General features: G+C 42.5%; 1 protein-coding gene across 4 annotated transcripts in view; it reads right to left on the reverse strand.

The window, feature by feature from the left end:
* The window catches only part of mdga2a (MAM domain containing glycosylphosphatidylinositol anchor 2a), a 223,814-nt gene that overhangs the window by 125,256 nt on the left and 81,392 nt on the right, over positions 1–17,166 (reverse strand). For all 4 annotated transcript variants that reach the window (XM_037542047.1, XM_017713808.2, XM_037542048.1 and 1 more), the window contains exon 3: positions 11,436–11,610. In XM_037542047.1, coding sequence (XP_037397944.1) covers positions 11,436–11,610 — 175 coding nt within the window. The remainder of the gene's footprint in view (positions 1–11,435; positions 11,611–17,166) is intronic.

Below are 17,166 nucleotides of genomic sequence, written 5' to 3' on the forward strand. Positions count from 1 at the left end.
ATCACACTAACATGAGCTTTTCAGAAAATCATGGGCAGAAAAATGTTGTAAGCATATGATTGTCTAAAATGCTGTTGAATCTACATTACCCTTCACTGGACCTGAAGGGACTGGACCAAACTCTGAAAAAAAGCTCCAGGGCCATTATCCCTCCTCCACCAAACTTTAATGTTGGCACTACACATTAAGATAGGTAGCACTCTAATGACATTCACTAAACCAGGGTTCATCCACCAGACTCCTAGATAGCAAAGTGCGTTTAATCACTCCAAAGAACACATTTCCACTGCTCCAGAGTGTGCTTTACACCACTCCAGCTGACGTCTGGCATTATGTATAGAGATCTTAGGCTTGTGTGCAGCTTCAGGCCATGGAAACTTCAGCAATTCAACACTCAGCAGCCCCATGTGAGTTTGTTTGGTGGACCACTCCATGGCTGGGTGGTTGCTCCTCCTACATTCTTCTATTTCACAATAATAGCACTTTTAGTTGACCTGGGCAGATCTAGCAGGACAGAAATTTCACAAACTGACTTGTAGCAAAGGCGGTATCTTATGGCAGTGCTAGCCCTTCATTGCAACCCATTCTACTGCTCATGTTTGTCTATAGTGATTGTATGGATATATACTTATAGACCTGTTAGCAATGGGTGCGTCTAAAACACCTGAGTGATTAGGAGGGGTGTGCACATACTTTGACCATATAACTTATAATGCAGCAGCTGAAATAAAACAGTTATCTTCAAAATTATACAACAAAATATGATTTCTTATGGAACATTTGCTTAGTGAACTGTATAATTGCTCATAAGACTTTGATCAATGTGACTTTGATCTCTGTTTGACTGTGTGACTGGTCTCACTGAATAATAGAATAAAGACTCTGAATAATGTCCATGTTTGTCTTTCTTGTTATTTTTAAAACACTGACAGCTGACATCTAGCACAAATACAAACAGCCATTTTAGTCTTCATAATATAAAAAGATTTAACATGTCAAGGTAAACATACTGAACAATTAAACACTGCAGACAATGAGTGACAAGCAAAAACTTTATTTGACAACTTCCAAAATGTCTTCAATAAAGGGCCACTTAGGAATCAGTTTTGCACTTCTATTAAGAATATTTTTAAACCTGTCATATTAAGTCTAAATACTGGTTGCAAAGTGCTGTAGCACTGTATGGTTTACACCTCGCCATTCACACTTGATTTCAGAAAGCTGAAACCCCTTTCCCTGTTTTCACTCTTATTCCTTCAACAAAACGAATACACTATTACCAAGAAAAGCGCACATTTGGCTTTGAGACTTTTTAAATCTGCATTTCACAAAGAAGTTAAAAACCTGAGACCTGATTCAGCTAATCATTAGTTTCACTGGTCCACTGCCTCCACCAATCAGCAGCATCGCATGGAGGCCCAGATGTACATATGAGCACAGTGCAAAATATGTCTTGGTGCAACCACAGCATGCACTTTACAATGTGAAATTCATAATCTGAAATTAACTAGGGATGCGCTAATAAGGGAATTGAGGCGATGTTGAAATCCAAAATTTTTCATGTACAAAGCTACACGATACATAAACATTTATCAGATGTAAAAATTGGGATCTAGACTAGCATTATGGAAATACAGTACAGTATAAATACTAGCATTTTCTTGTTCACAGTTTGCACGCATTAAAATGCAAGCTTAAGGCTATGTTCACTTTACCAGGCTGATGTGGCACAAATCTGATTTTTTGCCCTAATATGACTCAGAGAACTGATGCTTTTAGGCTGTGTGGACCCACAAATCTGATCTTTTCAAATCCAACCTGAGTCACTTTCATGGCCATTTCGTGGCCAAGTGATTTCTGACCGTTTGTTTGCTGATGATGCACGTGACGCATGCGATCCATTCATGTGACATTACTGAGTAGGATGTGCGCATGTGAGTCATTTCAGGATGCTGGTTCATTCACATTAATGACAGATTTGAATCACCTAACGAGTGTGAACCATTCTGTCAGAGAGATCGGATTTGAGCAAAAATTCTTATTTGAGCAATGAGGCTTGTAATGTGAAAGCAGCTTAATTGGCCAAACTATGATTTATGACTTTACTAACTAGTAATCCTTACTTTGTTGTTAACACTGGAGTTCTTTCATTTACATTTATCTGCCTCATCTCAACTCACCCAATTCACATTTTTTGTGTTGCTGTATAATATGACTGAATCTGCAAAAAATGCAGTTTTAATAATTGTGATCATTTAATAATAATTAAATAGCTTTAATAATTGTGATCATTTCAAATAACTGCAATCATCTCAAATAACTGCAGTTAGGCAATCATGTAAGAACTGTGACAGGTCTACAGAGACTTCTAAAGTTTATTTCTGTAGGGTTACACACATAGGTTAAGCATAAAACTGTTTGCTAAGCTCATTGCAAAGGATTAATACATTTATATATTAAATTCTTTCTCACCAAAAAACTACAGGAATGTAATGTTACACCAGCTAAGAAAACAGAATTTGTAAAACAACAGTACTCTGAAGTTGCATGTCATTCATCACTCCCATATTAGCAACACTGGGTCTAAACTGTATTTCTGTGACAAAACTGAATGAGATTTTCGAAATACACCACCATCATGCCCCATGGTATACAAAAACTATTCCAAAAAGCTTAGCACATCGGGCCCTGATAATCTACACAGCAATGCTTGACAATGTTGTTGTTTATTGGCAGAGTGAGTCCCTGTTCTTTATCAATGACATGTGCTTGCTCTTTGATCACTGCATCTGGAGTAGCATGGTCAATAAGAGTCCGTGCCCACTGGTGGCTTGTCCAGCATGGAGCCGGATAACACCAATAAGCTGAAGCCTGATTTGGAAGGCGGAGTAATCTATCTACACTCTAACCTTTACAGGTGAACTTAATGTGACCTTCTCTAAACTTTGAATGCACATGTCCAACTATTCAATGTTTCAGTACTTTTTGCACAATTTGCTGTTCTCTAACAAGGAGCTTAACGGCAAGGTGATGGTGGTGGTGTTACAGTGTGGGCAGGTGTGTCTAGTCAATACAGAACTGCCCTACACTTTGTGAAAGGTACAGTGACAAGCCCATACTACTTGAATAACATAATTAATCCAGTCATTGTGCCTCTGCATGAGCAAAACAGGCCTAATTTCATCTTCATGCACGACAATGCTCCAGCTCATCGAGGTCGCATCGTTAGAGTACAGCTGCTGGAGACTGGGGTACCACAAATGGAGTGGCCTGCACTTTCTCCAGACCTGAATCCCATAGAAAACCTATGGGATTAGTGGAGTTGCCGTGTAGAGGCTCGTAACTCTGTACCCCAGAACCTCAATGACCTGAGGACCGCCCTTCAAAAGAGTGGGATGCCATGCCTCAGCAGACAATGAGTCGACTTGTGAACAGCATGAGATGTCGTCGTCAAGCTGTAATTGATGCTTAAGGACACGTGATGTTATTGAGACACTTGTTAGGGTAATACCCACCACTGTTGCTGGCTTTTGTTTTAATAAATAGTTTGAGATGAGGAAATCGCCATTGCATGTTTCTACAGAAATGCCCTACTTTCATGATATAACATCACTGTAGCAAGAACTTTTTACATTTTCCATAAATTTCACCCGAAAGTCACATATCCCTAACTTTTTGTGAGTATTGTATATATATATATATATATATCACTACTCATATATTCATATACTTTTTCAATGCAGTCAATTCAGAGGTGTAATTAAAAAATGACATTTACTCTCATTATTGTAACTGAGTACAGTTTTCCCTGTGACTTGACTAAATTTTTAATGAAATACTTTTACTCAGGGTTACCGGGGCCCAACCCTGGAGCCAGGCCTCGGGGAGGGGCTCGTCAGTGAGCGTCTGGTAGCCGGGCATTAACTCATGGTGCCCGGCCGGGCCCAGCCAGAAGGGGTTACATGAGTCCCCCCTCCCATCGACCCACCACCAATGGGAGGGGCAGTAGTAGGGGTTCTGTGCTTTGTGGATCGGGCAGTGTCCGAAGGCGTGGGCTTTGGCGTTCTGATCCTCGGTTTCTGAAACTGGCTTTTGGAACTTGGAAAGTTACCTCACTGGCAGGGAAGAAGCCTGAGTTGGTGCGCGAGGTTGAGAGATACCGGCTACATATAGTCGGGCTCACCTCAACACACAGCTTGCGCTCTGGGTCCAATCTCCTTGAGAGGGGCTGGACTTTTCTGCAGTTGCCCATGGTGAGAGGCGGCGGGCAGGTGTGGGCTTTCTCATAGCCCCTCGACTTGGTGCCTGTACATTCGGGTTTTCGAAAGGGTAGCTTCCCTACGCCTTCGAGTTGGGGAACGGGTCCTGACTGCTGTCTGTGCTTATGCACCGAACAGCAGTTCAGAGTACCCAGCCTTCTTAGAGTCCTTGGGAAGGATGCTTGAAAGTGCTCCTCCTGGAGACTCTATTGCCCTACTGGGGGGCTTTAACGCTCACGTGGGCAATGACAGTGAGACCTAGAGGGGTGTGATTGGGAGGAATGGCCTCTCTGATCTGAACCCGAGTGGTGTTCAGTTTTTGGACTTTGCAAACCACAGTTTGTCCATCACGAACATCATGTTTGAACACAAGGATGTCCATAAGTGCACATGGCACCAGTACACCCTAGGCCGCAGTTCAATGATTGACTTTGTAGTCGTGTCATCGGACTTGCAGCCATGTGTTTTGGACACTCAGGTAAAGAGAGGAGCTGAGCTGTCAACTGATCGCCACCTGGTGGTGAGTTGGATCAGGTGGTGGGGGAAGATGGCAAGCCCAAACGTATAGTGAGGGTTTGCTGGGAACGTCTGGCAGAAGAACCTGTCAGATTGATCTTCAACTTACACCTCCGTCAGAACTTTGACCAGATATCGGGGGAGGTGGGGGACATTGACTCAGAATGGGCCATGTTCTGCTCCTCCATTGTTGAACCGGCTGATTGTAGCTATGGCCGCAATGTAGTTGGTGCCTGTCGGGGCGGTAATCCTCAAACCTGGTGGTGGACACCCCAGGTGAGAGATGCCATCAAGCTGAAGAAGGAGTCCTACCGGGCATGGTTGGCCTGTGGGAAACCAGAGGCAGCTGGCAGGTATCGACAGGCCAAGCAATCTGTGGCTTCAGTCGTCACAAAGGCAAAAACTCGGGTGTGGGAGGAGTTTGGTGAGGCCTTGGAAAGTGACTTTAAGTTGGCTCAGAAAAGATTCTGGCAAACCGTCAGGCGACTCAGAAGGGGAAAGCAGTGTGCCACCACCACTGTATATAGTGGAGATGGTGTGCTGCTGACTTCGACTGAAGACGTCATTGGGCGGTGGAAGGAATACTTTGAGGACCTTCTCAATCCCACTGACCCGTTCTATTATTATTATTACTATTATTATTATTACATTACATTTAGCAGACGCTTTTATCCAAAGCGACTTACAAATAATGAGGTACATAGAACAAACATAGTCAGGCCTTAAAGGAGGCCAAAGGGTAATAGCGGGGTAGAGAAGGGAAGGAGGGCAAGAAGGAGATGAGGTTGGTAGTGGTTAGATTGCAAGAGGCGATTAGAGTAAGTGCTCCCTGAAGAGCTCTGTCTTCAGGAGTTTCTTAAAACTCCTGTGAAGTTCTCCAGTGAAGAGGCAGAGTCTGGAGACACTGGAATAGGCTCGTTCATTACTGAGGCCGAAGTCATTAAGGTAGTTAAAAAGCTCCTTGGTGGCAGTGCTCCAGGGGTGGATGAGATCCGTCCCGAGTTCCTCAAGGCTCTGGATGTTGTGGGGCTGTCTTGGCTGATACGCCTTTTCAAAATTGTGTGGACATTGGGAGAGGTGCCACTGGATTGGCAGACTGGGGTGGTGGTGCCTCTGTTTAAGAAAGAGGACCGGAGGGTGTGTTCCAACTACAGGGGAATCACACTCCTCAGCCTCCCTGGTAAGGTCTATGCAGAGGTACTGGAGAAGAGAGTCCAGCTTATAGTCAAACCTCAGATTCAGTAGGAGCAGTGCCGGTTCTGCCCTGGTCGTGGAACACTGGACCAACTCTTCACCCTCTCCAGGATTCTGGAGGGTTCATGGGAGTTTGCCCAACCAGTCCACATGTGCTTTGTGGATCTGGAGAAGGCATTCGACTGTGTTCCCCGGGGTATTCTGTGGGAGGTGCTTCGGGAGTACGGGGTACATGGCTCTTTGCTACGAGCCATTCAGGCCCTGTACAAACTAGTTCCCAGAGAGAGTTGGACTCCGTCAGGGCTGCCCTTTGTCCATTTTTATGGATAGAATTTCTAGGCGCAGTCAGGGGACGGAGGCTGTTTGGTTTGGTGACCTCAAGGTCACATCGCTGCTGTTTGCAGATGATGTGGTCCTATTGGGGACATCAGGCCGTGAACTTCAGCTTTCGCTGGATCGGTTTGCAGCCGAGTGTGAAGCAGCCGGGATGAGAATCAGTTCCTCTAAATCCGAGACCATGGTTCTCAGGCAGAAAAGGGTGGAGAGCCCTTTCTGGGTCTGGGATAAGCTCTTGCCTCAAGTGGAGGAGTTTAAGTATCTCGGGGTCTTGTTCACGAGTGATGGTACAAGGGAGCGGGAGATTGACAGGCGGATTGGTGCTGGGTCAGCAGTGATGCGGGCTCTTTACCGGTCTGTTGTGGTAAAGAAAGAGCTGAGCCACAAGGCAAAGCTCTCGATTTACCGGGCGATCTACGTTCCAACCCTCACCTATGGTCATGAGCTTTGGCTAATGACTGAAAGAATAAGATCGCGAATACAAGCGGCCGAAATGAGCTTCCTTCGCAGGGTGTCTGGACTCTCCTTTAGAGATAGGCTGAGAAGTTCGGTCATCCGGGAGTAGAGCCGCTGCTTCTTCACATCGAGAGTTGAGGTGGTTTGGGCATCTGGTTAGGATGCCTCCTGGACGCCTCCCTCGTGAGGTGTCACAGGCAAGTCCACCAGGGAGGAGACCCCAGGGAAGACCCAGGACACGCTGGCGTGACTATATTGCCCAGCTGGCCTGGGAGCGCCTCGGAATCCCCCCGGAGAGCTAGTGGAAGTAGCTGGGGAAAGGGAGGTCTGGGCCTCATTGCTTAAGATGCTGCCCCCGTGACCAGAACCCCGGAGAAGCAGAAGATGATGGATGGATGGATTTTACTCTGCTAGTTTAATTTTCATAATGTTACAGAGTAAAAATAAATTATAACCATATCAGCTCAAAAACCAATATGAACGACGTGCACTTAAACTGAAAAGATTTGCCTACCAAAAAACAGTAGCTCTGGCAGGAAAAACACTACAGAGATGTCAGGGGAGATCTTAACCAGCACATGCAAAGAACAGACCGCATCCAAATGGTCATCTGTATTCATTTACTCATGAGTATTCATGAACTAAAGAAAACGGCATCATTATCAGTGGCCAAACATGAAATCTGCTGAGATCTGCTCTCATAACTTAACTCCAGCCAGAAGCAGCATCAGCCGAGCTAGCTGATCCAAGCTAAACAGGTAACGTGTTTACTTCTTTCTTTTATAATGCTTCTATTTATTACACCGGAAATCTGTTGCGCATATTTTATTACAGTACCTGTCAGCTACTTTAGTTAACAGCTGTCGCCCACAGCCCAGTTTACCATTTATACAGCCTACTTTAGCTGCAGTTTTGGAGATAAACAGTTGTGAACGGCTGTGAGACAAGAAATCCTCTCTAATACAGGATCTTCATAAACTCTGCACAGTGATTCTGTCGCGGTGTAGTTGATCTGATCCCTCCCCATCTACCTGCCCTCTCTCTCTCTCTCTCTCTCTCTCTCTCTCTCTCCATCTCTCTCTGTCTCTCTCTCTTCCTCTCGCTCTCTCTGTCTGTCTCTGTCTGTCTGCCTGCCTGTCTGTCTCTCTTTCTCTCTCTCTCTCTCTCTCTTTTTCTGTCTCTCTATCTCTCTCTGTCTGTCTCTATTTTTATCTCTCTCTCTTCCACTCTCTGTATCCCCCCCCCCTCTCTCTCCCCCTCTGTGTTTGCCTGTGAGGCTGTGTAGATGTTTTAAGTGTCTAAGGCAGAAATAATGTCTGGTTCTGTATGAAGTGATCAGCATGAATACCAGTGAAATATATTACAGTAAAATCAAAGCTGGGTTAATTGCTGTAATTGATGTTGCTGCTGATTTTAATAGTGTAAATGGTCTGAACTGATATCAGTGAAAATATACAGTTTGAAGTCTGTGAATGTGTTTACTGTCTGTAGATTCATACTTATTAACATACACTAGAGTCCAGGGAGCTGATTGGCAGCAGGGCTCTCACTAAATTTATATAATTAATTAAGCAATCTGCTCTTAATTTTGACTCAGTTTTTTTTTCTCTGAAATTAACTTAATCAGTATCAACCTCTGCACGGCCTTTCAGGGACTCTAAAATACTTTATTGGAAACAAATAAACGAGGAAGTATTATATAATCATATAACCATGAAATGCATACAGTTTAATGTAAACCTTGTTCCGTACACAGTACACAGAGAGGTGTGTAGATGTGGATGAGCAGAGTGAACTGTGATCAGTCTCAGCTCTCAGAACGTTTGGTTTAGTGTTTTTCTGTACAGATTATTATGTACAGATGTACCTCCACAAAAAAAAAAAGACGCACGGCGTGAGATCTGGTGGTGCCGGGGACCTTTTTCTTGGAACTGAATGCTCTGAGCTGTTGGAGGCTCACTGCCATACTAACAGTCAGAAACTCTATGACCCCCTCTTTCAATTGGTATGCGATTGATTCCTAAGCGCCTCACAGTTATATATGTTATACACCACAGCAAAATATGCCGCTTTGAAATTGGATTAATCTTTTTGGATCACCCCAATTTTTTTTAAAGTATTAAGTGTGCTTTGTGTGAAGTTGGTTGCATTTTCTGCTTCTAACTCTCTCAGTAATCCCAAAAACATTCAGTGATTCTGGTCGTTATCATCATTCTGAGAACAATGGCAGGTTCTTTGCTTGCAATTCTCTTATCTTTTTGTCTACATAGTCTTTCAGACTCATAGCATTTTCTTCTTACAGAGCTGTCTTCACACAGTGGAAGCATGAATAGAGCTTGGTTCCTGACTTCTCAGTGCCCTTAAGCCACTGCATAGAATTGTTAAATTCCATTAGAAGCACCTGATCCAATTTAATGATAGACTGATTAGTTAAAGGAGGTATTGGAAGATAACAATAAATACTGGATTTCCTTGAGAAAAGCTTTGGAAATGGATGAGCTAACACAGTTTTGCACAGTACTCTATGCTAGGCCTATGGAATTTTCCTGTTAAAGTATTTTATAGTTTCCGATAAAAGTATCCTTTAAGTTTTAAAGCAACATGAACAGAAAAAAGTGCTTTCTGGGCATATTCCCTGTTTTCATTCTCGGTATTATCCCGTTTGTTGCCTTTTCAAAGACAAGCCTTTCATTTCAATTATGTCCACTTACCTGCAGCTCGACAAATTCCCCGCTGTCAGTTACAGTCTAACACTGTCATTAAGCACAATGATGAGACTGTGCAGCAGGTAAAATTAATACTGCCTCACAGAGCTAAAAGCTTACATGCAGTCAAAATGATGATGTGTGGAAGTACAACCAAACCTCATTCTGGCAGACAGCAGTTTTGCACAAAGGAATGCTTTTATGGTGGGTAATTTTAGAAATGTCCAATTAGGGCCAGTTTAGAAAATGCACTGGACAAGCATTAGTGAGATATGCGTCTAATGATCCATTAGAGTCTAAGTTTTGCCATCATTACTGATTTCAAGTGTGATTTAATCAGAGAGAGTATTGATTTACAGGGCCATTGTGTTCTCTTCCCAGTTTAAAAATTCTGATCTGTTTGATCATCTACGTATTATCTACATTCTACCACTCAAATGTCTGGAATCAATGTTGTCAATAATATAAAGGCAATTTGACTAGACACAAGTGTATAAATATATTGTAACATGCCAAGCTAAAAAAACATCAGAGCTAAAATATTTACCTGGAAGATTGCTAAATTAGCTCTGAAACACTGGGCATGTGTGTCAATTGGAATTGGAAATGTGGTTTGATTTTAGAATGCTTTCAAATTATTTAATCACAAGTGATACTATGACATGGTTTAGAGTATAAACTGTTGGCAGATGTAGTTTTAGTGACACGAAGGAGCGCTAAGTAGAAAAAATACATAGACTGATTTTAGTACTTCAGTAGCTTTTGGAGATTCATAAGAGTGGTACTTTGAGTGTTGGTCTGTATGGATGCAATATTTTCAATATTCAATTCTTTAAAAACAACTTCAATTTTTAAATGAGCTATTTTAAATTGAAGCACTTCGTTTAAGACAATCTAAAAGTAGGCTATCATGCTGAAACACAATACTACCCCACCGAAAATAATATTCAGCTAACATCACATAACACAATGTGAGAGTGTTCTATTTCAGGCTAGGACTGGACCAGATTCATTCTTTTCTTCTTAAAAAATCAGGTCTACTGTATAAAATCAACAATTAAGCTATAATGGAATTAATATCCAGAATTCATCACAATTCCTAAGGATAACATTAACACAAAAAAAATAAAAAAACACTAAAAAATACCTTTTGGTGAACTGCTTGTAATATTTAAATCAACTCTGTGTAAGTTATTATATATACAAAATATTGTATACAAAATAACAAATCTAGTTAATATTATAATATTAACCACTGTAAAACTGTTAATTCTGCAAGTAATTACAAACTTCTGAATGACTGCATTTGAGGTCACACCCTGCAAATGTTATTTTGACTGACAGCAATGATGTTTTGAAGCAGATTTATACTAATAAGTTGTGTTATTTTGTGATATTCCCAAGCTAAAAGTCTCTGAAATCATGCTTAGGTTTGGAAAATGTTCTGAGATTTCAAACTTGCAAATATGGAAACTCTGTGTATGATCTCAATCTCAATGATGAAATCATTAAACCATTGGTAATATATTCACTTTATGTAAAGCTTATTTTTTTTCTTTTTTCATGTTAATGCAGAGAGCAATTAAATTTCTGTCATAAAATTGGTATGACAGTTGTCCTAGAACACTGTGTGATATTATGACTGTACTGGATGTGCTTTCAGCATCTTTTGCTCTGAGATGCAATTCCTAAAGTTTAACTTAATGACGATGCATCTACATAATGACACCGATCCTTTGAGCTGCGTTCTGGCTCTGAGTCATTCTGTCTCATTATCCTCAATTCAACAATGCACCTTAACAGAGAGCAGGCCCACAAAAAGGTGAGGAGAAAGCCTCGTCAGTCCACAGAGAAGCTAGCGCAGGACTAGTACTCTCTTTGGAGGAGTGGTTTACAGGTGAGGGACAGCATATCGAGAGTGTTTGTGTGGTCAGGGCTGACAAGGAGTAGGTAGGCCTTGTTAACTCACAGTAGACATCCACTCTGATGGACTTGATGGCGGGGGAGCCGAGGCCGTTCTCTGCCTTGCAGTAGTAGCGGCCTCCCTGGTGCCTCTGGATGCGAGATATGCGAAGAGTCTCGTTAAATACACTGGAGTCCTGGAAGCGGTCAGAAGCACTGCCTGCTGTCTTGGTCCATCGTATCTGAGGGAGAAAGGAAAGGCAGGAGGTTACACACACTGATTAAGAGCTTCATGTCGAAAGGATGGTCAGCAGTGGTCGCAGTGAGGGAGTTCATCTGTTGTATCTTTATAAAGTCTCTGTTATATAACTGTGAACATGTTCCATACATTTTAACACTATTATTTGGACACTGTCAACATTATTAATTAAATATTATTTGGAAATTAATATGATATGAATGGGAAAATCATTTTTGCATTTTTAGTAATTAGTAATTGCAGTTATTTTTCATATTTTATTATCATTTAATATCAATGTCTGGATTTCTGGTTAACCGCTGAGAAGGAAAAAATGGTCTTAATGCCTGATTTTAATATATAATACTTAAACACAGTAAACTGATACATTAGTGCTAGCAGTGTTAGGTTAACCAATCTCACAGAAGTGTACATTTAATTCTACAGATTTGTTAAAAATTCTGCATGATTAACAGGGACACAGAAAGGTGTTTTAAATTAGGGGTGCTGAATTTTTTAACTATGATATTGTGCTATCCTATTTTCCTTTTGAAGCTTTTTTATACTCTGTATCAAACAGAATGTGTCATGCTGCACTATAATAAATACATATAACTTAGATCAGACTGCTGATGCACATCCTCTCTCTGCTCTCTCATTCTCAACAAACTTTATGCAAATTAAACTGAAAAGTGGCAACTAAACAAACTGTTGATATGTGGCATGGTAACCAACTGTCACATCCACAGTCATGAGTTGAGATATTTATGCTGGAAAATGCACTGAACGGGATAAAATAGTTGATAAAAACATTAAAATTAAGTTTTTTAAAAAAAAACTATTCCGGGCTGCTTTGGGACTCAGAACTGCGCTGAAATGAAAATACTATTAACGAACTTAAACAGTTCTGCCACTGCAGGTTTTGAAAAAAGATTTAAATAAAAATAGAAAAATACAAAGGCCACTCTAAAACAAGCATGATTTAGTTTTTGCTATGCTCAAATCATTAACAAGTGAAGATCTCTATATTTTTATCACTTTTTAGCAGATACAGTCCTGAAATCAGTACCACATTCCCATGTGGTGCAAATGTCTAAGTAAGGAGGCAACAGAGGAGTTAAATCAGGTGTGTATAAGCATTGAGCTCAGCAAACTATGCTGGATATGGGCCTCCCAGGACCCCTGGTCCAGGTACTGGTCCTACTGTCAGGAGATTGCAAGTTCAGGACAGCAAAACTGAGCCTGCTCTCTCCCAGTGTGTAGAATGGCCCTCCCTTTCCCCCATTACTAGACAATGCAGGCCCCTACTTTAGGTTCCCTAAAGTAACAGCATTATATTCTCCCCTAAGTACATTGAGCTTGATGTTGTGTTAGCCACAATTCAAGAAGACACAATGGCTTGCTGCATATGATTCTAAAAAAAAAAAAATCATGCTAGCCCTCACCCTGCCAGTTTGGTAGCATGGTGTGACAGAAGGAGTCCTAACTAGTGGGTAGAAAAGGAAATTAATATGTTTGGGGGAAACTGAGTAAAACAATCGCCAGGTGACCAGGGTCCTTTCTGTGTGGAGTTTGCATCTTCTCCCCGTGTCTGCGTGGGTTTCCTCCAGGTACTCCAGTTTCCTCCCACAGTCCAAATACATGCAGTCAGGCCAATTGGACTTGCTAAATTGCCCCTAGGTATGAGTGTGTGTGAAGGTGCATGTCTGTCTGTCTGCCCTGCGATGGACTGACGACCTGTCCAGGGTGTATCCTGCCTTCCGCCCAATGACAGCTGGGATAGGCTCCAAGCGGCTTAGAAGATGTGTGTGTGTGTGTGTGTGTGGGTAAAAAAATCTCCCCAAAATTACACATTTATGAACAGTTTCTAATATGTTTGCATAGTCTGTTATTAAGTCATCGCTGTGACAATACAACAGTCATTTAACAGACAACCAGCAAGTTCCTGGCTGTACACTACTGTACTGTATAATAAAGCTATACATCTGGCTTCAAGTCCTCTATTGAAGGCAAGAAATCAGTCAGAGCTCCAGGGTAGCCAGAAGTGACAGGTGTGAACTGGTCATCCTGAATGTAACTGAGCAAGGAAACTCCCTCACCACTGCAGCAGAGCCAAAGTATGAGTGAGTCTTTCTGTTCAAATCTGTGCCAGTGAGTATGAGGTATACAAAAATGATTATTTTAAATGTATGCATGCATGTAAAAAGCACTGTAAAGCAAATATGTGGTTTTTATTAGATGTACGCCATTACAGAAGCACACTTCAATTTGCAATACCCTGACTGGCAGCACCAGCCACTAGTCCAAGTCATACAGTTCATAGCTCCTGCAGTGGAACAGAAGGACAATGTGTATTTGTTTAGAAATACCAAGTAAAAACCTTTACTGGTCTACTTTAAAAAAAACAGTATTAGCATATGTCTACTCAAAAAAGCTATACTATTTATAGTGTTTACCCACCTTTATTTATAACTTCACAGTTTTGACATGCTTTGAGGTTCAAAGAGCACTTTAAACATTTACTTCCTAATCATTGCCTGAATATCCTTTTTTGTTTAGAATTGCACAGAACAATAATGGGAAATATGATTGTATTTATTGATAATAAAACTGCTGAATATTGTATTAGATCCCTTTATGAAGAAAGTGTGAGCAATGTGATGTGCAAAAAATATGTGCTGAGTGTTATCTGGGCGGTCTTAACTACAGAGCAACTCACATGGAATTGCTTAGAGAATTTTCTTATACCTCTGACTAGGGATGTGCATAGGTACTCAAGTACTCTATAACTATTCTGTTAACTATTATTGGCAACATTAAAATAATGAAAACAATAATATGGTATTAGTTATGTTGCATTACGAGAAGAGGCAAAGATTACACAGACTACCAGCTTAGTTTTGCTCATATTTACAAAGTATGTATAGTATCTCACAAAAGTGAGTACACCCCTCACATGTCTGCAAATATTATATTATATCTTTTCATGAGACAACACTATCGAAATGAAACTTGGATTAACTTAAAGTGGTCAGTGTACAGCTTGTATAGCAGTATGAATTTACTGTCCTCTGAAAATAACTCAACATACAGCCATCCATCCATCCATCCATTTTCTAAGCCGCTTCTCCGTCAGGGTCGCGGAACATTAATGTCTAAATAGCTGGCAACACAAGGGAGTACACCTCACAGTGAACATGTCCAAATTATGCCCAATTGTGTCATTGTCCCTCCCTGGTGTCATGTGACTCGTTAGAGTTACTGTCACGATCGGCCTCTCCCAGTCCTGTCCAGTTGTTCATGTTTTGGTTTAGCCCATGTGCGTTGTTTTTTTGGTTTAGCCCCCTCATTTCATGACTCCGCCCCTGATTGTCTCCACCTGTTTTCCACCTGTCCCTTGTTTTCCCTGTGTATTTAAGCCCTGTGTTTGGCCCTTGTGTTGGCTGGTCTTTGTGCTGATCTTTGTCTCTGTTGTTGGTGTTTGATCTGTTTGAACCTGTTCATAGTTTGTCATCATGTCTGTATATCGTTCTATCCATGACCCTGGACTGTTTTGACCATGACCCTGGAATTGCCCATGATAAAAGTCTCATGGGCAAATCTCAGCACGTGCATCCGCCTCCTTGCTCCACGTTACAGAAAGACCAGCCACCTATAGACGCAACGAGTAAGCAACACACTGGCTTGTGGCAGTTCCACTGGGACGAAAAAATTTTTTCCACACAGCCCGAGTTACCCACGTCCCAATGCCGCCCCGCCAGTGAGAGCAAATCCCCTGGCGCTGAGGGAACATGAGCGTCTCGTCAGTCCTGTAAGATGGCGGAGGACCATCCCATCTTCGAGGTGGATGACGAGAGCTCAGGTAAGCGCCTTGGGTCTCCCCATCTTGAACAATACTGCAGGGAGGAGCAACCTGCATTGCAAAATGGGGCTAGACGGATGGAACATTCAGATAACCCTTACTGTGGTACTCGGCTCGTTTGCAAGCACCACTGCGAGCTGCCTATAGCTCGAGTGAGCCTTGGGAACAGCCAAGTGGGTCCCATGTCTGTTTGTTCATCCAGGTTGGAGCAGCTGTCCCCACCCCGAGAGCCTGATCCTGTGCCTGATCCTGTGCGCCTCCGGACCCACCGCCGGTCGCCGCGCCTCCGGACCCACCACCAGTCTCTGTGGACGTCGTAGCAGGCCCGGTTCCTGTGGTATTTCCCATTCCTGTGTCTCCTTTTGTTTCTGTCCCAGTTTCTGTTTGTGTGCCTGTTTCTGTCTTGGTTCCTGTTCCCCTGTCTTTTGCGTGGTCTGTGGTTCGTTCTCGTTTCCCTCGTCCTGTTGTTCTTCCGTTCATCTTTCATTCGGCGTCTGTTCCTGCTCCGACCGCTGTTCCTTGTTCTCTGTCTGTGTCTGCTCCTGTTCCGCGTTCTTGTCTCTCTGTTCCTGTTTTGTCTCCTGTTTCAGTGTCTGTGCCCTTGTCTTCTGTTTCTTGTTCCTGTGTTCCCGCTCCTGTGCCTGTTTCTGCCTCTGTGCCCGTTTTCGTTCCTGTTCTGGCTTCTGTCTGTGCCCATTTTCGTTCCTGTTCCGGCTTGTCTAGTTTGGTTTTGTCCTTGGTTTTGGTTTCTTGTCTGTGGTGTTTGATCGTGCTGTTTGTTTGATCTGTTTGAACCATTTGAACCTGTTTATTGTTTGTCATGTCTGTATATTGTTCTATCTGTGTTGGCTCTATGACCCTGGACTGTTTTGACCATGACCCTGGATTTGCCCATGAGAAGTCACTTCTCAGCACATGCGTCTGCCTCCTCACTCCACATTACAGATACAAGGTTCCAGATGTGAATGGAGAGCAATTCGCTCATACTGGCCACTGGATATTCAACAAGGCATCTCATGACAAAGAACTCTGCCAGCATTGCTGCAGAGTTTAAAGTGGGAGGTCAGCCTGTTAGTACTCAGACCACACGCCGCACAATGCATCAACTCAGTCTGCATGGCCGTCATCCCAAAGAGAACCCTCTTCTGAAGCTGACGCACAAGAAAGCCCGCGAACAATTTGCTGAAGACAAGCAGTCCAAGAACATGGGTTACTGGAACCATGTCTTGTGGTCTGATGAGACCAAGATAAACTTGTTTGGCTCAGATGGTGTCCAGCATGTGTGGTGATGCCCTGGTGAGGAGTACCAAGACAACTGTCTCTGGCCTACGGTCAAGCATGGTGGTGGAAGCATCATGGTCTGGAGCTGCATGAGTGCTGCTGGCACAGGGGAGGTATGGTTCATTAAGGGTAACATGAATTCCAGCATGTACTGTGACATTCTGAAGCAGAGCATGATCCCCTCCCTTCAGAAACATAACAACCCCATACACACCTCCAAGATGACAACTGCCTTACTGAAGGTAAAGGTGACTGGCCAAGTATGTCTCCCTACACTGACTACTTTAAGTTATATCCAAGTTTCATTTCTATAATGTTGTCCCATGTAAAGATGTAAGAAAATGTTTGCAGAAATGTGAGAGGTGTACTCACTTTTGTGAGATTCTGAATATGACACTTAGCCACTATGAAGTGCCT

This window comes from Pygocentrus nattereri, chromosome 10, assembly GCF_015220715.1.
Source record: "Pygocentrus nattereri isolate fPygNat1 chromosome 10, fPygNat1.pri, whole genome shotgun sequence".
Classification (NCBI taxonomy): domain Eukaryota; kingdom Metazoa; phylum Chordata; class Actinopteri; order Characiformes; family Serrasalmidae; genus Pygocentrus; species Pygocentrus nattereri.